Genomic DNA, 25,800 nt, shown 5'->3' on the forward strand with positions numbered 1-25,800 from the left:
CGATCAGGCGCGTTGAGTACGGTGTCGGGTTGGCCCTCGGGTTCCTCAATTTTTCCTTTTTCACTCTTTCTTTTTTTTTCTTTAATAAATAAATTTGCAAAAATATAAAACAAGATGTAAAACAAATAAAATAAAAGAAAATTAAATAGAAGATACCTTTGGGACTTCCTCCCAAGTGACCTTGTTTAAAGTCACTAAGCTTGACTCTTCATGCTCCTTAAGCATGGGATCCTTGAAGGAGAGGTTTTGGAATCCTCTCCACTGTAGCAGGTTGGTTAAACTGATTCTCTAGGTTTTGTCCAGGTTCCAAGGCAAATGTGGTATTGACTTCCTCAACATGTTTGACTTTTCTCTGCTTTGTCTTAGTGAAAAAAGCTTGACCATCAATGATTGGCCTCTTAATCCCCTTCTTCACATCAAACTCCATCTTGAAGTGCTCCCCATGCTCTATTCTGATCTTGCCTTGCTTTACCTCAATCACAACACCTACTGTTGCCAAGAATGGTCTTCCTAGGATCAGCGGATCGTCTGGTTCCTTATCCATATCAAGGATCATGAAATCAGTAGGAACTTCCACCCTTCCAATTCTGAGTGGCAAGTCTTCTAGGATCCCAATAGGATGTCTGACTGTTCTATCAGCTAGAACCAAATACAGACTACTTGGTTTAAAACTGGTGAATCCCATCTTGTTGGCAACTGACAGTGGCATAATGCTAACTGAAGCTCCAAGGTCGCACAAGCAATTCTTGAAAATCCGGAGTCCTATCGAGCATGGCAAAGTAAAGGAGCCAGGATCCTCCAATTTTTCCTCGATTTGCAGCTCAGGATCTAAGCACACTCCACTCCTGAGAATTTCAAACCCAATCTCCTTGACAGCCTCCTTAACCTCATTCTCCATCCGAGCTGCCTCCTTGGCGGATTCCTCTAAAAGTTTGTGTGGTGGCAAAAGCTTAGGAGGTAGAGTTCTACACTTGGCCATACGCTCTGCAAGCGTCTCCAGTTGGATGTCAAGTGCAGCATTGAACCTTTCCTCTAGTTCCCCTTCTGCTGCTACAGGTGGTTGAGGCTAACCTCTCGTTTCAACATCTACTCGATGAATCATCTGATCACCCTCATCAAATAGGTCATCGGGTTCTGCTTCGGGTGGTTCTTCGATTTGTGATCCCCCAACCAGTGCTCGATCATCAACTCGATCAGTCTCCTCGGGTGCAGGCTCGGGTTCATACTCAGATATGTAGTACTTGGCCTCATTTATCATTGAGTGATCCATATCCTCCCCATCTTTAACATCACTATCCTTAGTGAGGTAATCCTCATAGTCATCATCAAGGAAGATGGCTTGGGCAGTGGCATAATCCTTAGGGTTTTGAACAGCTTTTCCTTGGAGTTGGTTGATCTTTGGAGCTAGTTGGTTGTTGTGGTGGACTTCTAGGTATCTAACCTTAGTATTGAGTGATTCGTACTTGGCGTTCAAATCATTGTATCCTGAGTCGATCTTGTTGCTCATCTCTGCAAACCATTTTGCGATGTCCATAGCTGCTGAGGCCTGTTTCTGAATCATTTGCTGAAGTAGGCCGTGTAACTCAGCCTCTTGTGATTGGTTTTGCGGGCCGTGATGTTGTTGGAATCCAGGTGGTTGGTTGTAGTTTCCAGAGTACTTCTGCTTAGGTGCATAGTCGTGATTGTACTGGACAAAAGGTTTTTGTTGGACCTGTTTCCCTTGAACTGTAGATGGGTAAGTTTGGTCCTGAGGGTGGCAACATTCGGGTTTCGGTAAGACAGATTCAGATTCGTCCTGTAGTTGTTGTACCCTTTGTTGTATCCTCCTTGGTTGTTGATGTAGTTAACATCCTCTATTTGTACAGTCTCCCCATCTTGTTGTAAAAACTGCTTTTCCTCTGATATTGCATGAACATGCTGCTGCTGGTTGAGGAGCTTGTCGAGCTTGTCATTGAGGGCTTCCATGTCCCTCTTGTACCTGGCATCTTCCTCTCCTGTAGATCGCACATTGCGGTCGTACTCCTCATTGTAATTCCCATCAAACTGAGCCAAGTTCTCCACTAGGTCTCAACGTTCATCAACATCCTTGTTGAGGAAGTTACCATTGCTTGCGGTGTCCAGCAACATCCGTATCTTGGGGACCACTCCTCTGTAAAGTGTACTCAGCAATGAAGCATTGCTGAAGCCGTGATGAGGACATCTGGTAGTGTATCCCTTGAAACGTTCCCAAGCTTCACTGAACGTTTCATTGTTCTTCTGAACAAACCTGGAAATGTCATTTCGCAGCCTTGCGTTTCTGGAGTTGGAGAAGAATTTGGCCAGGAATGCCTTCTTGCACGCTTCCCAAGTGGTGATGGACTCCTTGGGGAGTGATTTCTCCCAGATGTGTGCTTTGTCTCCCAAAGAGAATGGGAAAAGCCTGAGTATGAATCCATCCTGACTAACTCCATTTATCTTTGTGAGGCTACAGACCATATCAAATTCATCCAGATGATCCAATGGGTCCTCCATTGGCAATCCATGAAACTTATTACTCTGTATCATCTGGATGAGACTACTCTTGATCTCAAAATTGTTGTTCTGGACAGCAGGTGGCACAATTCCATTCCTTTTAGTGTGAGTAGATGGAGCATCTCCTGCTCCTATGTTGTTCCTTGCTTGAGGAGCTGGTGGACCGTTTTGATTGTTCATTGTCTCCTCAATGATTGCTGGTTGCGGTTGAACTTGTTGTTGTCTGAGTAGCCTTGGTATGTAGATGTTGTCAATGAAAGGACTCAGGTTCTGGCTACCCTTATTAAAATAAAAGATAAAAAATAAAAGATAAAAAAGAAAAAATGAGAATAGAAAAATTTAGAAAAATGAAATAAGTGTCTGGATTGTAGTCAAAACAGAGTTCACCAGACTTCAATAGACTTTGATAGCAGGTTTTTCACCCAGGGTATCAATTCCCTATCCAGTTGTAGTACAAAGGGTTATCAATCCAAATGGTTGTTTATGCTAGCAGGAAGGATGCAATCAGAACAATGCAAGTCAAGCCAAGCAATTATGGGTTTTATCTAACAATCCTAAAATAATAAAAGAAAAGAATATAAACAAAGAACCACACGACCTAAGCACTCGATGCAAGCATTCGAGTACAGGACCGGGTGGGGTGATCGAGTAAGCAAATGAAGTATAAACAACTCGAAGGGTTACTCGATGCAGGTTATCGTGTACCTGATCGGGTAAGAGATCGAGTGATGAATGAAAATGCAAGCAATTAAAATATGAAAGCTTCTAAGGATGGGGTAATCGAATCCTAAGTGTTCCTAACCAGTACAGATGTCTTACATGCCTCAAGCAAATATTTCCTAGACAATGAATCTCTAAAATCTATTTAAAACACTCTCGTGATAGAAACAATCAACCTTGATCACTCCCCTACCCAACTCTCGTTGGAGAAACATGACCAAGCAGGCATTAAGATTCGATTCATTATTGTTAGTAAACCCTTTACTCATCTAATCTCTTAGGCTAAGTGAGTAAACCTCTAGCATTGGTTGATTCAAGCATCTCATCTACACCTATCGGTGGTAAAACACCTTAGATCTAATCTCACCCTCTCAGTTTGTTGACAGCATTAAGAACACCAATCTAGAAGGAAATGTATTAAACATATTCAATCAACTAAGACATCCTAACTGATCAAGAACACAAAATCATCTATCCCATCCCTAGAAACTTTACTTCACTACTCGGAAATCATAGCAAGAAACATAACAACAAATATGAAGGAAAATTGCATTATATTAAACGATAAAGTAGAGGGATAAGAGTACAAGAAAGAAATCTAAAGAAATGATTAAAAGTGATGAAATATAATCCAAAAAAAAAGGAAAAAGTGTTTGAGTCGCTCAGTTCTCTCACAGAAGCTCTCGTTCTCTGGTTTGAGGGTCTGCGGCATGCTCGTTTGCAAGGAAGGAGAGGAGGGGTTTATATATGGAAACCCCTTTGACCTAGCTTCCCAGACCTGCCCGATGGTCCACTCGATGGGGTACACGAGGATGAAGTCGGGTTACTCCTCAGATAGATCTTCGGGTTGTTCTTCCGGCTCTTGGATCCTCCTCGATCGTGTTGGGGTTCAGACTTGTTCTTCCAGCTTGATGGCTCCTTCGGGTACATGCTCGGGTTTGTCCTTGTTTTTCCCCATTCTAGGCTCTTAAGCACCTGTTTTCATCCAAAATATGCAAATGCAAAAATGCAATACCCTAAATGGCCTAAAAGTAAATTCCTACAATTAATGACCTAAAAATGCTAAGTTAAGGATATGAACAATGCAAAATATGGACAAAAAAGGATGCTAAAAACATGTAAACTAGAGAGTTATCAGACTTGTGCATAAATTTCACCAGACTTCACTAGACTTGTCTGCAGACTTCACCAGACTTGTCTGCAGACTTCACCATACTCCTCCAGACTTGTCTATAGACTTCACCAGACTTGTCTATAGACTTCACCAGACTTGTTTAGACTTGTCGAAACTTCATGATTCAGTTCAACTTGAAGATGCCCAATAGTCACTTTCTGCTTCTTGATTCCAGTTAAGCTCGAATCCAACCAAAAGACTCCAAATCTAGCACATTGTCTCCACACCTAATCACAACTCAAGAAAAGACCAAAAAGACACAAAAGACGGACAAATATGCGACAAATGACTCAAAACGAATATTAAATGAAGGACAAAAGAAATCAAAAACACAATACGTCAGTGTCGATTGACCCTCCCCAAAGTTATCGAATCATTCTCGCGTTTTTGTTGATCGACATCCCAACTGGTGTCGACCGACACCGATTTCCTTCGATATGAAATTCTGAATCTCGCCTCTAAACTACTTTAATCTTCTCCATGCATCCTCAGCATCAAAACCCTGCCATAACAGCCACGAAAAACCATTAAAACTCAAAGGAAACAATCACATAAGCATCACGTCACATAAAAACTAGAGTACTTAGCTTAGATAAGCCATGGTCATGCACTCACCTCTTTGCAGGAAGTTTCTGACCAATAATGACGAATCCCACACTCCCAGCAAGCTTCTATCACCCTCCTAGCCTCAGATCTCCCAAGAACAGCCAACAATCAATCTTCTAAAAAAAACACCAAAATCTCGAGAATACTTGTTTTCTCTCCTTTTCTCTCAAAACAAGGAAGCTGCGAAAAAATAAACTTCCCAAAACCCTTTATGTCGACAAATCCTTTAAGTAGCTCGATTCAATGGTTTTCCCCAAACCAAATCGACCAAAAATCGACAATTAAATCAATCTGGTCGAACCAGACACTATTGGTGTCGAATATTACAATATAACTAGAACAACGGAGCATGCAGCTATTTCTTACGTACCGAAGTTTTGGGCTTCACTTGTGGTGGACCGTGAGTCACTTCCGATGGACTGGGATTCGCTTCTGCTGGTCTAGGAATCGCCTCTGCTGGTCTAGATATCATGGCCTTGATTTCTGATACATCATTCTCCAATGTGCTCAATTGTTCCCCAAATGATTTTGTAAAGCTCTTAAAAGAAGAGTCTAACAGTTCCTTAAAATAACGCATCATCTCTTCTCCACAAGAACAATGTGAGGTTGATACTCGCTGACTTAGCACCATCCTTTTCCGTGTCTCTGCTCCATGATCGGCTTGCCTTTTCTTCCTCTTCTTTAAGCTAGACACTTCTGGAGTATTAGCTTGCTTCTCACTAGTTTCTACATCACTAACAGACAAAACTTTGTTCCCTCCAACAGAAAATTGATCTTCAACATTCTAAATATTGTCATCTTCAACACCATCTCCTTCAACACTTTCCCAAATATGATCTCCAAAATCATAGCAAGTTCTGATCAAAGCATCCAAGTTGTCCACTTCACAATCTTTAATTTCATCACTCCTCATAAATTCTGCAGCCACCAATACATCATAGTTTCCGGTGGAGGAAATGTATGGATAAACTACATCCTGCCAAATAATAATACAAATCAACATACATACACTCATTAACCAATAACCAGAAAATTCAATATATTCAAAGTTATTGTAAATAAATAAAGAAAGAATAGTATACAACTAACCTTTTTTTCCAATTGATTTTTCTACAAGGAGGAGTTCATCATTGGATACTTTTGCAGCACCTTTCCAATTAGAACATCGAGTAGCTGTAATCTCCTTGTCAATCTTCTCTCCCAACAGTTCTCCAATGACAGGAATTTCTTCCATAACCCAAACTTGAAGAGCATATGAGAAACCATTGAGGATGTAACTTATGGGGTTCTTCAGTTTCTTTCTTGCTTCCATGATAGAATTAACTAAATGGTCAAACGCTACATGACCCCAAGGATAGGTCCTAACCTTCTCAAGATCCATGACCAGCTTGATGTATGAATGTGGTATAGCCTTCTTCTCATCTTTAGCCATTACCAACCCAACAATTACACAAACATACACAAACCGAATTCTATCTTCTTGTTTCCCCCACGATGGAGCTGCTTCAAGGTGGGTCTTCATCAAACTTTGAATGGTAATGATACCACCTCTCCTCAACAATTTACTCCAAAACCCATTATCATATGTCCAATTCTCTGAATCATCACTGAAATCGTCATTGTACTTAAGTCTAGTAACTGCATTGAATTCTTGCATCGAGAATCTAAGCAGCTTCTTACCAAACACAAACCACAGCTCATGTCTTATCTTAGTCACCAACTGCCTACACATTATGCTATTTATCAACCGAGCTGAGTACCTAAGACCATTCTCATACAATGCAAAAATACTTGCGAAAACTGGATCACCCTTCACAATCTCATACTCCTCTGGTAATACGCTTTTGATTTTGTTCAAAATAGACATTCGACATGAGTTATTTATCTGCCCAACTTGTGGCTCACTTCCATCTTCCATAAGCCGCTTAGGATACTTGTTTTCCATTCCTGCCGAGTAAAATAAAAGATGAATTAGTATGAATTAGCCACAACTGAAAAAAATCAACAAACATATGAGACTCCAATTTTGCAAAACAAAAAAAAATACAGATTACTAGAAGTATGATTTATTAAGATGCAAAACAGGAATTTAGAAAAAAACATAAAAAGAACAAACGACGGGATTGCAAATTAGTGAAACAAAGCTTTTCATTACAATAATAGAGAAAGAAGATAAGCATCAAACCTTTTTTCTTGTTGGATTTACTGTGTTTGGACTGGACTGAGTGCTACCCGTACCCTTTTTTTGAATGCTGAAAACGTAAATGGAAAACACATGAGAAGCTTGACAAGCAAGAAGTAATCATAAGAAGTTAGATGTTGATAAGAAGAGGATATATATAGAAAAAGAGTTAACAGTTCACCAAGCTAATGGCATCACCAACTCAATTCAACTTAGGTCTAATCATTTTTCTGAGACTTTATGCCACTAAACTAGAAACTATAAATCCAAATGAGTAATAATAGTCGGTTCCCAATACGAAAACTTTCCTTTGAGAAAACAAAAACTGTAAAGCTGGAAAGCTAACACTACGGTTCTTACACAAACACCATGAATCATAAAGCAAAAATTCAGAATCCCTTTCCAAGTTCCACATTCCATATCACAAGGGCTCCAAATAAAAAAGCTCAAATCGGAATTCAATACTCAAACTCACTTGGAAATCAAAATCAAACTTGAAATCGAGAATCGAGATTAAACAAACAAAAAAAAAATTGTTTGATTTTTGTTTTCCCGATTTGGTACAATTGAGAAATTGACCATTTAAAAATTCATACTTTTCATCGAAATTGAGCGATTAAAGATCATAACATCATCGAAATAGAGGAAGAAGAAATGTAAAATCAAGAGCATAAGAAATCAAAGAAGCAAAGGACATTGAGCGATTAAAGTGAGGAAACAAAAAAATTGATGAATCACAAGAACAAGAGAAAGACAAATCAACAAGGAGGGAAAAAAACTCAGAAGAACCAGCCAATGAATCGCGATGAGCAAAGGAGGGAAAAAAACTCAGAAGAACCAGCCAATGAATCGCGATGAGCAAAGGAGGGAAAAAAACTCACCGCCGTCGATGAATTGCGACAACTCTGATGGTCGTCGCGGCTATCGACACCTCCGATGTTTGTTTCTTTTTTACGACTTTTGATGGTTGTTAAACGTAGGTTTCCTATTTTATTTTCTTATTTTTGGAAATAAATAAACTTCTAAAATATATTTATATTTTTCCTATTTTGGTTTTTTATAAATGAGGGTAAAATTAGGTAAAAAGCTTATTAAAACCTATATGACCAAACTTTTGGAAAAAAAGTGTAGATAGGCAAATGTTTCAAAAAAGATCATTTTTTCCAATTTTCCCTATAATGAATTGGAGAGAGAGAGAGAGAATTGCACCATTTTTTGGATACAACAATGATGGAGTTATCGGTCCGGGATACAACATGAACTACATGTCAAGTTACAACTTCAACGGGAGATACTAGAGTCTGAAGCTAGAAGAGCAGCTTTGATATTGAAATCATCCTAATTTTCCTTGTGTCATGAGACTTGAGTTTATTTTTCCTTTACATTCAGTATGTTGGCTGCGTGTATTCATTGTCGATTAAAGAACAAAGATAGTGAGAAAAATCTACAATACTTGAGTAGAAATAATATTATTTATATCTTATGAATGTTGATTTTGACAAACATAATTCACTATCATTAGGAACATTAACTTTAGTAAATTGTACATATATATCTTGAAACTTTTGGACCCATAACTCAAAACTTATGAAATTGTAAATTTCCTTTAGTTAATTTTTCATTGAATTTAATTAATTAAGCATTTTTCATATTTTTGTTTTGGTAAAGTTTAAGCATTTTTCATTTAATCTCTATTTTTCAATCATTATGAAAATTAAAACAGTATATTTTATCTTGATTATGATGTGGCGATGCTTGTAATGTCTCAAAAATATATAATATTTGTTTCTGTATATATTACTTGTATTAGCTATAAAAAAAGACCAAAAATAGCTCTAATTAATAAAATGAATAATTTTTTCCCCAATATATAGAATAAGTCTTTATAAAATAGCTCGTAAATAATTTATTGTATCTCTTATGGGGGCGTTGATGCATACATTTGTCAAACTACTACAATGAACTACCATGAATTTGTTTATCCTTGAGAAATTTTACAGATAAGTATGAAATATTCCTCAAATGGAAAAATTCAATTTCGATAAAAATAAAGGTTGGTAGGAAATATAGTACTTAGAATGGCTTATAATGATAAATGATTCCATTTGTAAGACACGCCTGTATAAATAAAAGGAAGATGTTCTACTCTTAAGCATCAGTTTTATCTCTTGGTAATGAAATCTTTTGAGAAAATGGTGAGAAGTAACAAAGGTCGTCAAAAGATAGAGATGAAAAAAATAAAAAACGAGAGCAACCTTCAGGTGACTTTCTCCAAAAGAAGGTTTGGTCTCTTCAAGAAAGCCAGTGAGCTTTGCACATTGTGTGGTGCAGAGATTTTGATGATTGTGTTCTCTCCCGGTGGGAAAGCGTTTTCTTTTGGCCATCCTGGTCTTAAAGAACTAATTCATGGTTTTCTAAACGTTACCCACAATTCTCTCATTCCTCACCAACCAAACTACAATCTACAGCTTGCTGAATCTTGTCTGGATAGAAATATACAATATCTCAACGAGATGCTCACTCAGGTAAAACATAATTATATTTTATTATTTAAAATGTTCATATGCATAAACCATATAATGATTGAATCTCATTAACCCAGGTGCTGGCCAGACAGGAGAAGGCGAAACATAATAGAATGGCATTGGACATGGTGAGACAATCCAGAGAAGAAAGAGGAAAAAGTTGGTATGAAAAAGATGTGAAAGAACTCGACCTGAATGAAACCGACAATCTGATATGTGCTCTTCAAGATGTGAAGAAGAAGGTTGTAACTGAGATGTCTGATTATCCTCAATTGAATGTTTCTCATCAGAGTTACATGGGAGAAAGTTTTGTCTTTGGTGGTGGTCGTAATGTTGATGTTGGCGGCATTGATCTGTTTGATCAAAGAGTGAATACATTCAGCTATAATCCAGTCATGGATTTTCCTTACCAGACACCATTTTTTGGATACAACAATGATGGAGTTATCGGTCCGGGATACAACATGAACTACATGTCAAGTTACAACTTCAACGGGAGATACTAGAGTCTGAAGCTAGAAGAGCAGCTTTGATATTGAAATCATCCTAATTTTCCTTGTGTCATGAGACTTGAGTTTATTTTTCCTTTACATTCAGTATGTTGGCTGCTTGTATTCATTGTCGATTAAAGAACAAAGATAGTGAGAAAAATCTACAATACTTGAATAGAAATAATATTATTTATATCTTATGAATGTTGATTTTGACAAACATAATTCACTATCATTAGGAACATTAACTTTAGTAAATTGTACATATATATCTTGAAACTTTTGGACCCATAACTCAAAACTTATGAAATTGTAAATTTCCTTTGGTTAATTTTTCATTGAATTTAATTAATTAAGCACTTTTCATATTTTTGTTTTGGTAAAGTTTAAGCATTTTTCATTTAATCTCTATTTTTCAATCATTATGAAAATTAAAACAGTATATTTTATCTTGATGATGATGTGGCGATGCTTGTAATGTCTCAAAAATATATAATATTTGTTTCTGTATATATTACTTGTATTAGCTATAAAAAAAGACCAAAAATAGCTCTAATTAATAAAATGAATAATTTTTCCCCCAATATATAGAATAAGTCTTTATAAAATAGCTCGTAAATAATTTATTGTATCTCTTATGGGGGCGTTGATGCATACATTTGTCAAACTACTACAATGAACTACCATGAATTTTTTTATCCTTGAAAAATTTTAGAGATAAGTATGAAATATTTCTCAAATGGAAAAATTCAATTTCGATAAAAATAAAGGTTGGTAGGAAATATAGTACTTAGAATGGCTTATAATGATAAATGATTCCATTTGTATGACACGCCTGTATAAATAAAAGGAAGATGTTCTACTCTTAAGCATCAGTTTTATCTCTTGGTAATGAAATCTTTTGAGAAAATGGTGAGAAGTAACAAAGGTCGTCAAAAGATAGAGATGAAAAAAATAAAAAACGAGAGCAACCTTCAGGTGACTTTCTCCAAAAGAAGGTTTGGTCTCTTCAAGAAAGCCAGTGAGCTTTGCACATTGTGTGGTGCAGAGATTTTGATGATTGTGTTCTCTCCCGGTGGGAAAGCGTTTTCTTTTGGCCATCCTGGTGTTAAAGAACTAATTCATCGTTTTCTAAACGTTAACCACAATTCTCTCATTCCTCACCAACCAAACTACAATCTACAGCTTGCTGAATCTTGTCTGGATAGAAATATACAATATCTCAACGAGATGCTCACTCAGGTAAAACATAATTATATTTTATTATTTAAAATGTTCATATGCATAAACCATATAATGATTGAATCTCATTAACCCAGGTGCTGGCCAGACAGGAGAAGGCGAAACATAATAGAATGACATTGGACATGGTGAGACAATCCAGAGAAGAAAGAGGAAAAAGTTGGTATGAAAAAGATGTGAAAGAACTCGACCTGAATGAAACCGACAATCTGATATGTGCTCTTCAAGATGTGAAGAGGACGCTTGTAAGTGAGATGTCTGATTATCCTCAATTGAATGTTTCTCATCAGAGTTACATGGGAGAAAGTTTTGTCTTTGGTGGTGGTCGTAATGTTGATGTTGGCGGCATTGATCTGTTTGATCAAAGAGTGAATACATTCAGCTATAATCCAGTCATGGATTTTCCTTACCAGACACCATTTTTTGGATACAACAATGATGGAGTTATCGGTCCGGGATACAGCATGAACTACATGTCAAGTTACAACTTCAACGGGAGATACTAGAGTCTGAAGCTAGAAGAGCAGCTTTGATATCGAAATCATCCTAATTTTCCTTGTGTCATGAGACTTGAGTTTATTTTTCCTTTACATTCAGTATGTTGGCTGCTTGTATTCATTGTCGATTAAAGAACAAAGATAGTGAGGAAAATCTACAATACTTGAATAGAAATAATATTATTTATATCTTATGAATGTTGATTTTGACAAACATAATTCACTATCATTAGGAACATTAACTTTAGTAAATTGTACATATATATCTTGAAACTTTTGGACCCATAACTCAAAACTTATGAAATTGTAAATTTCCTTTAGTTAATTTTTCATTGAATTTAATTAATTAAGCATTTTTCATATTTTTGTTTTGGTAAAGTTTAAGCATTTTTCATTTAATCTCTATTTTTCAATCATTATGAAAATTAAAACAGTATATTTTATCTTGATTATGATGTGGCGATGCTTGTAATGTCTCAAAAATATATAATATTTGTTTCTGTATATATTACTTGTATTAGCTATAAAAAAAGACCAAAAATAGCTCTAATTAATAAAATGAATAATTTTTCCCCCAACATATAGAATAAGTCTTTATAAAATAGCTCGTAAATAATTTATTGTATCTCTTATGGGGGGGTTGATGCATACATTTGTCAAACTACTACAATGAACTACCATGAATTTTTTTATCCTTGAGAAATTTTAGAGATAAGTATGAAATATTCCTCAAATGGAAAAATTCAATTTCGATAAAAATAAAGGTTGGTAGGAAATATAGTACTTAGAATGGCTTATAATGATAAATGATTCCATTTGTATGACACGCCTGTATAAATAAAAGGAAGATGTTCTACTCTTAAGCATCAGTTTTATCTCTTGGTAATGAAATCTTTTGAGAAAATGGTGAGAAGTAACAAAGGTCGTCAAAAGATAGAGATGAAAAAAATAAAAAACGAGAGCAACCTTCAGGTGACTTTCTCCAAAAGAAGGTTTGGTCTCTTCAAGAAAGCCAGTGAGCTTTGCACATTGTGTGGTGCAGAGATTTTGATGATTGTGTTCTCTCCCGGTGGGAAAGCGTTTTCTTTTGGCCATCCTGGTCTTAAAGAACTAATTCATGGTTTTCTAAACGTTACCCACAATTCTCTCATTCCTCACCAACCAAACTACAATCTACAGCTTGCTGAATCTTGTCTGGATAGAAATATACAATATCTCAACGAGATGCTCACTCAGGTAAAACATAATTATATTTTATTATTTAAAATGTTCATATGCATAAACCATATAATGATTGAATCTCATTAACCCAGGTGCTGGCCAGACAGGAGAAGGCGAAACATAATAGAATGGCATTGGACATGGTGAGACAATCCAGAGAAGAAAGAGGAAAAAGTTGGTATGAAAAAGATGTGAAAGAACTCGACCTGAATGAAACCGACAATCTGATATGTGCTCTTCAAGATGTGAAGAAGAAGGTTGTAACTGAGATGTCTGATTATCCTCAATTGAATGTTTCTCATCAGAGTTACATGGGAGAAAGTTTTGTCTTTGGTGGTGGTCGTAATGTTGATGTTGGCGGCATTGATCTGTTTGATCAAAGAGTGAATACATTCAGCTATAATCCAGTCATGGATTTTCCTTACCAGAGACCATTTTTTGGATACAACAATGATGGAGTTATTGGTCTGGGATACAACATGAACTACATGTCAAGTTACAACTTCAACGGGAGATACTAGAGTCTGAAGCTAGAAGAGCAGCTTTGATATTGAAATCATCCTAATTTTCCTTGTGTCATGAGACTTGAGTTTATTTTTCCTTTACATTCAGTATGTTGGCTGCTTGTATTCATTGTCGATTAAAGAACAAAGATAGTGAGAAAAATCTACAATACTTGAGTAGAAATAATATTATTTATATCTTATGAATGTTGATTTTGACAAACATAATTCACTATCATTAGGAACATTAACTTTAGTAAATTGTACATATATATCTTGAAACTTTTGGACCCATAACTCAAAACTTATGAAATTGTAAATTTCCTTTAGTTAATTTTTCATTGAATTTAATTAATTAAGCATTTTTCATATTTTTGTTTTGGTAAAGTTTAAGCATTTTTCATTTAATCTCTATTTTTCAATCATTATGAAAATTAAAACAGTATATTTTATCTTGATTGTGATGTGGCGATGCTTGTAATGTCTCAAAAATAGATAATATTTGTTTCTGTATATATTACTTGTATTAGCTATAAAAAAAGACCAAAAATAGCTCTAATTAATAAAATGAATAATTTTTCCCCCAACATATAGAATAAGTCTTTATAAAATAGCTCGTAAATAATTTATTGTATCTCTTATGGGGGCGTTGATGCATACATTTGTCAAACTACTACAATGAACTACCATGAATTTTTTTATCCTTGAGAAATTTTAGAGATAAGTATGAAATGTACCTCAAATGGAAAAATTCAATTTCGATAAAAATAAAGATTGGTAGGAAATATAGTACTTAGAATGACTTATAATGATAAATGATCCCAAGTGAAAGACACGCCTGTATAAATAAAAGTAAGTTGTTCTACTCTTAAGCATCGTCAAAAGATAGAGATGAAAAAAAAAAAAAACGAGAGCAACCTTCACGTGACTTCCTCCATAAGAAGGTTTGGTCTCTTCAAGAAAGTCAGTGAGCTTTGCACATTGTGTGGTGCAAAGATTTTGATGATTGTGTTCTCCCCTGGTGGGAAAGCGTTTTCTTTTGGCCATGCTAGTGTTAGAGGTGACTGTTCTGTTGTTGCTGATCTTGTTGCTTGCGGTTTTCTCATGCAAGGCAATCTTGAGGAGGAGCTCCTCTGAATTTACAGAGTTTTCTTCTTTAACACTCATCGTATTCACCTAGGGTTTTACGTGAGGCCAATCTTTCTCGATGAAGAATCTGGAACTGGCCGAGGAGGAAATAAAGAAAAAGATCAAAACGTTATATATATATATATATATATATATATATATATATATAAAAAAAAAAAAGAGCATGAGTCTAGAACTCTCTTGATTGGAGGCAAATTCACGATTCACGAATATACAAAACGCATTTATCGAGATCTGTGGTATCTTGATCATGAGATTCACTTGGTTCCCTGAAAAGACACAAAATCAGAGAAGAATCAAAAGCGGAGAAGCCATGTTAGATCTAACAAAGACACAAGCTAAACGTCTTGGCTGTGTACAAGCAATAATAGCTCAGTCAGCCTCCTTCAGAAGTTATCATATCCAAATTCACAACCTCCTTTCTCCAATCAAAATTTGTCTATTGGTCTAAGAAACCTCAAACTAGAAAAGCTAGTTGCTTTCAACAAAATTAAAATAAACCAAGGACAAAGATAACAAAGAAGAAACCTGAACGAAAAAGAGGCTCTCAGTTCTGTACTACTTGTACACTAATGGCAACTCCATGTCTTAGCTTCTCTGTACCCATAATTACTACAAAATTCGAACCTTTAAGAGTTACAATGAATCGCAGAACAAGTACGAGCACCACAATGAAAGAGAGAGAAGGAGCGTAAATGTATATTTAGAAGAAAAAGAAGAGGATGCGAGATTTTGTGTTGGACATGAGAACACTATATGCATGCGTCTGGTGGTAACTGTGTCCTTTTTTGAAGGGAAACGCTTACTTTTGTGCTGCCAAAAGTAACGCAAAAGAGGGCAGAAACCGCAGATGCAACGATCACATAATCTTGTTTGATTTTACAAGTTGGCCCGCTTCTGCCTCTGCCGTTTAATGCTGGATATAATGACTATGTGAATTTATCTTGTGTTAGAGAAGAGAAGCTTGTTGTTTTTACTTTGGTTCTAATTTTTCTTAAAGTTGTTGTTTTACCATAGAATGTAACAAGATTTAACATGCCACAGTATTTTTTTTTTTTTTTTGGTAGAACATTGCCATAGTCTTTGATCATGCGCAGTCAATTAATTGGTTATTTTCAATCTTGTTTTATAAAAAAAAGATAAAATAAATGAAAAACTTTATCCCCGTACGTCTCTTACGTAAATGTGCTTTTTTCTTCTCATACGTGCAATCATACAAAGCCCGACTAGTTTCTGAAGCCCACAAATGGCTTTAATTTGTTTCATTTAGGGTTTCTGTGCCTTCTTCCTTCAGCTTCAGCCGCAATAAATCAGAAGAAACAAAAGAAGGGTTTTTGAAACAATGACGACGACAATGATGATCTCTAATCTTCCAATGGATATGGTGATAGTGATTCTCTCTAGGGTTCCATTGACATCTATGAGAGCAATACGATTAAATTGCAAAAACTGGAACGATTTATCCAAAAGTGAGAGCTTGATGAAGATGCGCATTGATCAAGCAGCAGCAAAAGAAGGTTAGTGTCAGATGATCGTGATGATGGATAACAATCTTTACTTAACGAGCATCTTTCTCAATGGAGATCCATCTGCAGAGCATAAAGGCAAACTTACTTGCCTTGACGAACAAGTCAACCTATCACGGATATTTCCCTGCGAGGGTTTATTGCTATGCATCTTGAAAGATGACGATTCTAGGTTTGTGGTTTGGAATCCGTATTTAGGGCAAACGAGGTGGATCAAATCAATAAGTCATCGCTGCCCAGACGTAGGGGAAAGTTTTAGTTACGCTCTCGGATACGTGAATAAGGAATCTTTTCGTAGCTACAAGTTATTGAGGTTTAGACTTTCTTACTACAAAGTCCCCAGAAAGCAATTATTTTGGTATGAAATCTACGATTTTGAGTCTGATTTATGGACGACTCATGATGTCACTAGTCCACACTGGCGTATAGCGTATGGTAAATGTGGCCTTTCTTTTAAGGGAAACGCTTACTTTTGTGCTTCCAAAAGGAACGCAAAAGAGGGCAGAAACCGCGGACGCAACGATCACATAATCAATCTTGTTTGATTTTACAAGTGAGAGATTTGGCCCGCTTCTGCGTCTGCCGTTTAATGCTGGATGTAGTGACTCTGAGAATTTATCTTGTTTTAGAGAAGAGAAGCTTGCTGTTTTAGTTCAGCACAACAACACAGTTCTACACGAGTATGACTTATGGATTACGACTAAGATTGAGAGCGAAGAGGTGTCGTGGATCAATAAGTTCTTGAGATTTGGTAGTCACGTGCCATTTACAAATATAACAAGGTGTGATTTCTACATTGACGAGGAGAAGAAAGTCGCCATTGGTTTTGATAATGACTTGCATCACCATACAATTATCATCATTGGGGAGGCTGGATACTTTAGAACATTGGATCTTGTCGGAGAATTCGGAGACCAACTGTGTGATTCACATGTGTACTCTTATATTCCAAGTTTAGTGCAATTCAAGCAACCTGCTACTAAATGGAACGTGTCTATCACAAAATGCGTCTCTCTCTATTTGTGGCTACTGCCATGAACATGATAGAGTTATTTCTCTCGTTTATGTAAGTATGAGTCAAATAGTTCACCAAAAGATGTAATTTAACGCTCTACTAAGCTTGTTATATATCCTGATCAGGGCACTGTATGAGGGAACACGTGGAGCTGGATGATTGGTGGAAATAAGGGAAAATACGTGGAGAGATGCGATTGGTGTGAGCTGAAGTTGCTAAAGCTTTAAGATCAAGCTGTTCATCGTCTTCTTCCTTATGCTAAGAATCTGAATTTTGTAAAAAACTAAAAAATCTCTAAAAAGTTTCTCTGAGCTTAGCTCTCATCTTGAGAGTTAACATGATCGATTCTGTGTTTTATGAACACTGAATTGGTGTTGGTTACAGTTACGGTTCGTTGGTGCATTGAATTGGTTCGGTTGATTGATCGTGAGTTTTATTGTATCAAAGGTATCAGAGAGCTGTGTCATCCTCGGAATCTATGGAGGAGACGCGTGCTGAGACGAAGATGAACGAAGCTATGGATCGTGAAAAGACGTTGGTGTTGCGCTTAGACAGGCTTCACGATAAACTCGAGAAACAACACGTGGAGAGGGAGATGTGTTTTGTTGCGCTGCTCAAAATGCTTCGATTATACAACGGCGAAGAGGATAGTGAAGAATTGGTGAACATTGAGGTTGATGTTGAGAAAGAATCGTTCTCAGATTCTGTTATTGCTTCACAGTTCCCAAAGGTTCAAGTGACTCCACAACAAGAGTTGCTTCACGACACCATTTCGATTGTGGATATTTATTCTGAGCTGGAGACACAATCCACTGAACACATGTCTCTAGTAGCGACCTCGGAGGAAGAACTAATTCCACCATTTCAGGTATCGATTTCTACATTGGAACGTAGCCTTCAATTAAATGCATCAATGGTTGTTTGTGAGGATTCCCAACCTGTTGTTGGCTTTGTTGATTTGTTTAATCATCAAGAAACTATACTAAAAGCTTCATATGCCAAAACAAGGGATGTGTTGCTTCAGAAATCAACAAGTGTCACAAACAATCAGGTTGCACCCCAACTGTTTGGTAAAAGTTCTCAGGTTAAAGAAAGAATGAAAGTGAAGAAAAAGAGAAAAGGCTTGAAGTCGTGGAGGTTTAAATATGAAAAAAGAGAATGAAAAACGGTGGAGACTATACAATAAGGTGTTCTACTTCTCAAGTTTGTGTGCCCATAAGATTGATAGGCTGCGAACAAAAAGGAAGAGGAAGTTGATGGGTGGAATTGATGTCAAAACATTTGTGTGCCTATTTGATGTTGGAGAAGTTCATGAAGCTCCAGATGGTTTCAAATGTTGCTTTAAACTCAATAAGGAGCAGAAGAACATGGTTGTTCCTCCAAAAAAAAAAGAAGTAGCAAAAACGATTCAACCATTGGTTGAATATGAGTCTCATGAGGGAAAGCTACAAGATCACATTGGAGAGGGGTTTAAAAGCTACAGCAGAAGAAGGACTGCTGTTACAAAGGATGTTTTAGAACTGAAATTGTCGGAGGATATTTGTTCTGCAAGAAGAAAGATCACATGTTATCTCTTGGAAAGGCTGACTGCTCTGAACAACCAACAAGTGGGGCGGCTAAGCCTATAGCTTCTCACTTATTTGATCAATGTTCTCTAGTGGTACAGCAGAAGATGAAGAGAGACAATGGTTTTAAGTGTTGGAGGTTTAAATTTAGATCTGAGAAAGAGGACATCAAGCAAGAATACAATCAAGTTTTTTATGTCTCAGATCTTGGCTTTAACATGAGGCTTGATCATTGTCATGGAGAACCTGTGTATGATCAGATTATCATGGTGAAGGAGCAGTTGTTGCAAACCAGCGTGTTTATTCAAGAAGTGATGCTAAACAAAAAGAGAACGTTTTCCAAGCGGTGGTGGTTCAAGTACAAAGCATCATGCAAGAAGGGACTGTTTCTGAGTTCTTTTGGTATGATGGTTCCAACAGATAGTGTGCATTTTCCTGCTGCTCACATTCAAGCTAGAGGCACACTGTTTTTCTCAAATTCAACTGAAGGTTGTTCCTCACATTATGCATCAACATGGACTGTACAGATGGATGTGGGAAAAAAGGCTTGTAATGTTGATGTCACTGAAGCAAAGAAACAGCTCCAGAGGTTTAAAATCAGGCAAAAATGGCGATATAAACTCTGGGAACAGAGTGACAAGTGGACAAAGCTCTTATGCAACATGAAGTTGGTTATTTATGAGCCTGGAAGTAAGGTCCAGACGGTTGCAGCGATGTATCAGTGTGTGGCTCCAGTAGTTCAAATGGAATGTGCCAAAGTAGAACGAATGGTTAAAGGCACACATAGCCGAACCTTTGACCCTGGAATCAGACTTGCATCACTCGTGACTTTAAGAAGTCATATTTCAAACAGAGTTGTTACAATGGTTTCAATCAAATGGACTCTTAAGAATGTGGAGAAGGCATCATGGGAGTTAAGTCAATGTGCAAAGGAAGTTTACATGAACCTTGAGGTCAAGGTTCTGCAAACAGGGGAGATTTGATATGGGAATTTAGTAGCAGTGTCTGAGGAACACGTGGAGCTGGATGATTGGTGGAAATAAGGGAAAATACGTGGAGAGATGCGATTGGTGTGAGCTGAAGTTGCTAAACCTTTAAGATCAAGCTGTTCATCGTCTTCTTCCTTATGCTAAGAAACTGAATTTTGTTAAAAAGTAAAAAATCTCTAAAAAGTTTCTCTGAGCTTAGCTCTCATCTTGAGAGTTAACAAGATCGATTATGTGTTTTATGAACCCTGAATTGGTGTTGGTTACAGTTACGGTTCGTTGGTGCATTGAATTGGTTTGGTTGATTGATCGTGAGTTTTATTGTATCACCATGACACAAAACTCATATTTGGATTTGTATACTTGCATGTTATAATATAAGACGTGAACAAATTTATTCCCGTTTCTTACAAATCTGAGCAAGAACAATAATACATAAACAATTGTGAATAATACAGAGATGTTTCAGAAAGGTTCTTGTCATTTTTACATACTTAATATGAAAGGTTTTCTTGTTTTTTTTTTGGTTTAAGGTTCAGAAGAAATCAACAGATCCCACAAGCAAAGAAGAAACGACAGTAAACATTTAACTTTCCCATATGTTTCACTCCGTACTCATCACTACTTGGTTTTCTGTATGTACAGAGAGATAATAATAACAAAGAGACCTTTCATCAGAGCTATGGTTCAAGCTTCATCTGAAGCGTTGGCTCAGAACCTGAAACATAAAAGATAAAAGAGATTTCATTTAGCATAAGACATGTTGTTCTAAAGTTTCCAATGGAACACTTTGGTTCTAATTTTTCTTACAGTTGTTGTTGTTGTTGCTGCTCTGTTGCTGGATATCTCCAAAACCCATCTGAACTATGCTTTGCAGGTCATTGTTTTCCCAGAATCCTGGTGTCTGAAATGAATCAAACACACACAAAAAGGATTGAGTTTTCGATACTCTCAACCGAGTTTCTAGAATCAAACATTAGCTACCTCAGCTTGAACAAATCCATCGTTTGAGGGGAATTGTGTGTCTGAGAATCTGGGCATGTTCTTGCCAAGGGAATAGTATGCTGATGGAAGTCTTTGCTCTGAGCAAGCGATTGCGTAAAGAGACTGCGTTAAAGACTCCCCTGGTTGAATCATCTACACATACAGATGTATACATTATAGATACAGAACATTCTATCAGAGCAACATGTTATTGCAGCTTCAAAAATCAGAATTTTACCTCTGTGGATAAAGCAGCATTAGCATTGAACTCCATCCTTGGATTTACAGTAGCCAGCTTCATGGACAAGAACTGAAGAAACAGACCGCAAGTTTCAGATTTTTAAAGTACATTCAAACTCCAATTTCAAGAACATTTACGAAATACCATTTCTTACCTCAACTTGTCTCTGCAAGGACTGCACATAATTTATAATTTCATCAAGCATGACCGCTTTCCCTGTAATGCGGTTGCAACCAGGAACCAGATCCTGTAGCAACGTCATTCTCTCGCTAATCTTTTCTCTTCTTGCCTGAAACCAAACACACCGCATAAACATCAACATTGTAAAACATCATAACAGCCCAAAATCGACAAAAATATATAAAGGTGTTCAGTACTCTTTCAGCAAGACTGTGGCTATCTGTTGCCTGACCCCTTCTAGCTCTAACATGAATATAATCTTTAGGCGCCTCAGGAGGCTTAGCATCGTCGCCTTTACTATCGCACTTCTCTATTCCGTTTTTACTACTCCCAGCTTCATCCTGCTTGCTTCTCTTCCCAGCCCTGGATCCACCATTCTCTCCTGAAACCTGAATCATAATTCCAAGACCAAACCCTTTTTTGGTCAGAGTGAAAACATTTCCGGACCATCAAGAAACACACTAATAAAAAGTCAATAAGATAAGTCTCCACAAAGCACAAAATCAAGAAAGCTACAGTTTCTTAAAGTCTAAACCTTTGAATTAGAGTGTGTGAGAGAGAGAGATTGTGAATTAAAAAACCTTGGAATTGGAAGCTGTAAGAGACGAAGAAGCTGGAGACTCCTTGCCATTACCAGTAGGTATCGATTTCCTCTTCCTGGAGTTAGATTTGGTGGTTTGAACTCGATCAGAAACCGAATCTGGATCCAACAACGAGCTCTTGTTACTCTCCTGCGTCGTTGGTTGTGACCCAAGAACCCCAAACTCTCGATCGGTTCCGAATTGGCCTGGATACGGAGGGAATCTGATTCCACCGGAGATTGGGAAATTCTCAGAGATCTGAGAATTCAGAGAGAAAGATTGAAGAGTTAACGGTGAAATCTCTTGAGGGTTGCAGTATCTTCCAAGGAAATCGCCGATGCTTCCGTCACTGCCATTGCCAAAGGGATCGCTCTGACCCAAAGGTAAGTAATTTAGGGTTTGCTCTGTTTCCTTGTCCATGTTCATCTATATAAAAAGACCAAAACTTTGATGACCAGAACAACTTCTCTGGGAATTCTGAAGAAGACCCAGAATCTGAATCAGGAAGCAAGATTGAAGTGGAAACAACTAAAATTGTGAAGTAAATATAGAAACTTTAAGTGTGTTTCTCCTTAAACAAATTGACAATTTTGTAACTTTGAACTCTTTGAGAAAAATGTAAGCTTTTTCCCCCAATTATGGGGTTTTGTGAAAGATCTATGAGGAAATGAGTCAAAGGAACGAAATGAAGAAGAATGGTTGATCAATCAAAGTAGAGAGGAAAGAGAGAAAGAAGAGGCGGTGACTTTTTTTACTGATCAAAAAAGATGAGGAAGAAGAAGAAGAAGAAGGAGAAGGTTTAAGAGAAAATGACAAAAAATGAAAGTAATGATAAGGAAAATTCTAATTAATTTAGGAAATTGAAAAAGAGAGAGTTTTACAGTTCAAAAGGAGAAGAATCTTACGTGTGTTTATGTTAATGTGGGAACATTAGATGGTGAAAGTGGGTAGGCTGCTTAGGCTGGCCTCTGTAATCATTGGAGTGAGAAGAAGAGAGAGGGAGAGAGAAGAGAGCATGTGCATGGCAGAGACAGAAAAGTTGTGGGAGAGAAAACAAACAAAAGGATAAAATTGATTGTTAATTATCATGTTTAATTATTCTTGGTTAAGCAGACTATTTTAAAAAATAACAGATAGTACTTACCAAAACATGGTGTCAAAAAGTCAATAATTGACTTGCAAGGGGTTCAGATCTTGAATTATTTGTTTTGTTTATTAATCAAGTGATGCAAATTGATGTTTGTATTCTGAGTTGTATATGTTACTTAAGTTTGTAATGTGAAACCATAATATTTTTGAGTATACACATATATTTTCATTGGTTTGTGTCATGTGTGACATACAAGTGATTACACAAATGAATTTGCATTTTTGCCTTTTGAGCATATTCTGAAGTAGTCTGCTCCCACTTGACTTTAACATTGGCAACAGTTGAGATGCATAGAGCTAGACATAGGGCTGAAGGGAAAGTTTCGTAGGGTTCTTTAGGGGACACGTTCTAGTACATGCTGAAGTGCTTTCTTGATTCCTCCTTGTTCTAGAGATGTTGTCAAGTGTATCTCTTGCACCTGAAGTGTTTACATTTTACTTTTAAAAATCAAACCAAGAACATCTCTCTATCCATGGCTATAAATAATGGATAGCTTCTGAATTACCTGTCTTCCAGCACGAGCAAGAAGAACGAACTTCCCATCAGAAGGCGGTGTCTGCGTGAAAAGGCGCATAGAATCAGAATTTTCACTAGCATAGTTTGTTTATTCTTAAGGGATATTAAAGAGAAGCAGGACTCACATTTGAGAGCCAAAGTTGTAGGTCTTGTGAAACTACTCTTTTCTCAAAGCCTTGCCGGTTGATTTTCACAGCTTCTATTCTGCAATGTAGAAATGAAAAGGAGGATTGATCAAGATGTAGTTACACATGAAAACAAGATTGTCTTCCATCTTTCGATCTAAAACTAATAGCCTGAAACATAGTATCTAAAAACTAATGCAATTAACAATATCCAATTCATCATGCGTTCACAAAAAGTATCAAACCAGCCATAGCTATTGGTATTTATATATTCAATTGCAAATCGAGGAGTGAACCAATTTAGTAGACTAAAGGTGATCCTAGTCACGATTTAATTGCAAATCGAGGAGTGGACCAATTTAGTAGACTAGAGATGTTATGCAGAGAGCTGATTAGGACTTAAGTAGTAAATAACTGCTTTGTAAACTATAAGATGATATTGTCTGTATACCCGTCTTCCTTTAGTAGCTCTTCAAGTATTGTTTCTAACCCTGGAAGAGGCTCAATTGTATCCCCAATGTTCGAGCTTAGTGAAGGAGATCCAGTAGAGCTGTCCTGTAACAATATTCAATTATCTATTACAAATCACCACAAGAGACAGAAACACATTCATTCACATTGTATTGTTTACCTTCAAAATCACTTTGTCCAATGTTTCTAAAAGAGGATCATCTTCCAGTTGTTTGATAGATAGTGTAATCCTTGACTTCTCTCTGCATTCGGAACAACTCTTGATCAAAAACTATATCATAACTAATAAATTTCAGTAACCAAAAGAAAGAAACTCACTTGTCAATATTTGTGACTATAACCCGAACCTCATCACCATCACGTAGTACATCTCTAACATCTTGAACATAATCCCACGAGACTTCAGAGACATGCACTAATCCCGTTAAATGATAAAGACCTATACACACCAACCCACCACATATTTCATCATCAATGTCACAAGCTCAGAACTAAAAAAGTTTCAATCAAGAAATTTCAGTAAAAGCAAATACTACCATCATCGAAACGCAAGTGGATAAAGGCACCATAGTCCTCAACAGAACCTACTCTTCCAGTAAACACATCCCCCACATTCACATTTTGTGAATACTTTGGCCATAACGCTAACTTCTCAGATAAAATCAACTTTCTATTTTCCTCATCAGCTTGAACAACCTAATATAAAGATTCACCCTCAATAACCATATACACACTAGATAGATTACAAAACAAGCCAAAAGGAAAAAACTTTATTACCTTCACAGGAAGTTTAGAACCAACCAAAGTCTTAGATATCTCATGAATACTCTTCTGAGGCTCTTCATAGAACAAAAACACAAACCATCAATGTAAAAAATCAATACTTTAACAACTTAAAAAAAGCAAAGCTTGTGAGAGTTTTGATTACCTTTACAAGAACGTGAAGGGCTTAGTTGTGGATAAGGAAGAAACCCAACAAGAGAATGAAAACGAATAAGTAAGCCACCACCATTAAAGCCTTCAACTTGACCTTCAAATGTATCACCACTTTTACTATAAGCCTTTGCTATTTTCCAATCGCTTGATCCTGCAACAGCATCATCGGAGGTATCACGGAGAAGAGAATTGGAAGCGGAGAGGACTGAGGAAGAGGGTGAATGATCGGAGTTTCTATCTGTATCTGCGGTGGCGGAGCTTGATAATGATTTGACGATACAGAGCAGAGAGCTTCTATGTGATGGAGAAGAAGATGAGGAAGGGAGGAGTCTAAGTGGGCAAGAGAGGAAACAAGATTGTTGGTCGAAGAGATGAGAGGAGAATGAAACAGAACCCAATGTAGTAGCGCCACTGAACACCGCCATTGTTGCGCGGCAGAACAAAAAAAAAAGCCGCGGAGGTTGAAAGGTTGAAGTTTGTAAATGGTATAATTGGATTTTGGATAAGAAAGTGAGAGACTGGTGATGAAGGTGACGTGGCACTTGTCAGCTCACAGGAGTTAAAGAGGAAAAGTCGTCGGTTATACACGTGGCTAATTTTAAGTGGATGATGTTGTTAGTGTTTAATTGTTTGTGTTTTTGCAAGTTTATTGAATAAAACGTATGATATTAGTTATTACTATATGTTAACTCTTAAAATATTT

The 25,800-nt window shown here is 36.9% G+C and overlaps 6 protein-coding genes, 1 non-coding gene and 2 pseudogenes across 9 annotated transcripts; 6 read left to right on the forward strand and 3 right to left on the reverse strand.

Annotated features, from left to right (window-relative positions):
- Positions 1–2,182: 2,182 nt before the first annotated feature.
- On the forward strand, positions 2,183–2,289 carry LOC147949780 (small nucleolar RNA R71). Its single transcript, XR_015565215.1, has one exon. It is a non-coding gene; the product is annotated as a small nucleolar RNA R71 (small nucleolar RNA).
- A 1,479-nt stretch (positions 2,290–3,768) lies between these two features.
- Positions 3,769–8,224, reverse strand: LOC104788649 (uncharacterized). Of its 2 annotated transcripts, XM_087456834.1 has the most exons (6): positions 8,075–8,224; positions 7,197–7,263; positions 6,101–6,958; positions 5,378–5,987; positions 5,021–5,099; positions 3,769–4,907 (listed from the first exon to the last, which is right to left on the reverse strand). In XM_087456834.1, exons 3-4 carry the CDS (start codon positions 6,954–6,956, stop codon positions 5,947–5,949), a joined length of 897 nt encoding a protein of 298 aa, XP_087312960.1. In that variant the 5' UTR covers positions 6,957–6,958; positions 7,197–7,263; positions 8,075–8,224; the 3' UTR covers positions 3,769–4,907; positions 5,021–5,099; positions 5,378–5,946. The 2 variants fall into 2 exon arrangements, with proteins under 2 accessions (XP_087312960.1, XP_010512724.2); XM_010514422.3 differs by having other exon boundaries at positions 5,021–5,987.
- Positions 8,225–9,350: 1,126 nt separating this feature from the next.
- Positions 9,351–10,429, forward strand: LOC147949781 (agamous-like MADS-box protein AGL62). The gene is made up of 2 exons (XM_087508970.1): positions 9,351–9,718; positions 9,796–10,429. The coding sequence occupies exons 1-2, from the start codon at positions 9,368–9,370 to the stop codon at positions 10,222–10,224; spliced, it is 780 nt and encodes a 259-aa protein (XP_087365096.1). The 5' UTR covers positions 9,351–9,367; the 3' UTR covers positions 10,225–10,429.
- Positions 10,430–11,118: 689 nt separating this feature from the next.
- Positions 11,119–11,957, forward strand: LOC104767805 (agamous-like MADS-box protein AGL62 pseudogene; annotated as a pseudogene).
- An 850-nt stretch (positions 11,958–12,807) lies between these two features.
- LOC147949782 (agamous-like MADS-box protein AGL62) lies at positions 12,808–13,809 on the forward strand. Its single transcript, XM_087508975.1, has 2 exons — positions 12,808–13,184; positions 13,262–13,809. Exons 1-2 carry the CDS (start codon positions 12,834–12,836, stop codon positions 13,688–13,690), a joined length of 780 nt encoding a protein of 259 aa, XP_087365101.1. The 5' UTR covers positions 12,808–12,833; the 3' UTR covers positions 13,691–13,809.
- Positions 13,810–16,163: 2,354 nt separating this feature from the next.
- Positions 16,164–17,393, forward strand: LOC109126004 (F-box protein At2g38590 pseudogene; annotated as a pseudogene).
- Positions 17,394–18,811: 1,418 nt separating this feature from the next.
- LOC147949783 (uncharacterized) lies at positions 18,812–20,034 on the forward strand. Its single transcript, XM_087508992.1, has one exon. The coding sequence runs from the start codon at positions 18,927–18,929 to the stop codon at positions 19,908–19,910; it is 984 nt and encodes a 327-aa protein (XP_087365118.1). The 5' UTR covers positions 18,812–18,926; the 3' UTR covers positions 19,911–20,034.
- A 295-nt stretch (positions 20,035–20,329) lies between these two features.
- LOC104788667 (transcription factor bHLH77) lies at positions 20,330–23,006 on the reverse strand. 2 transcript variants are annotated; one of them, XM_087456850.1, is made up of 8 exons: positions 22,805–23,006; positions 21,900–22,325; positions 21,516–21,707; positions 21,293–21,427; positions 21,136–21,207; positions 20,898–21,050; positions 20,724–20,817; positions 20,330–20,631 (listed from the first exon to the last, which is right to left on the reverse strand). In XM_087456850.1, the coding sequence occupies exons 2-8, from the start codon at positions 22,323–22,325 to the stop codon at positions 20,594–20,596; spliced, it is 1,110 nt and encodes a 369-aa protein (XP_087312976.1). In that variant the 5' UTR covers positions 22,805–23,006; the 3' UTR covers positions 20,330–20,593. The 2 variants fall into 2 exon arrangements, with proteins under 2 accessions (XP_087312976.1, XP_010512743.1); XM_010514441.3 differs by lacking the exon at positions 22,805–23,006 and having other exon boundaries at positions 21,900–22,802.
- A 132-nt stretch (positions 23,007–23,138) lies between these two features.
- LOC104788673 (uncharacterized) lies at positions 23,139–25,649 on the reverse strand. Its single transcript, XM_010514453.3, has 9 exons — positions 25,090–25,649; positions 24,939–25,000; positions 24,698–24,857; positions 24,480–24,600; positions 24,322–24,403; positions 24,142–24,245; positions 23,691–23,769; positions 23,555–23,605; positions 23,139–23,467 (listed from the first exon to the last, which is right to left on the reverse strand). The coding sequence occupies exons 1-9, from the start codon at positions 25,520–25,522 to the stop codon at positions 23,384–23,386; spliced, it is 1,176 nt and encodes a 391-aa protein (XP_010512755.1). The 5' UTR covers positions 25,523–25,649; the 3' UTR covers positions 23,139–23,383.
- Positions 25,650–25,800: the final 151 nt, after the last annotated feature.

The sequence above is a fragment of the Camelina sativa genome, chromosome 1, assembly GCF_030686135.1.
Source record: "Camelina sativa cultivar CO46 ecotype springtype chromosome 1, ASM3068613v1".
NCBI classification, from domain to species: domain Eukaryota; kingdom Viridiplantae; phylum Streptophyta; class Magnoliopsida; order Brassicales; family Brassicaceae; genus Camelina; species Camelina sativa.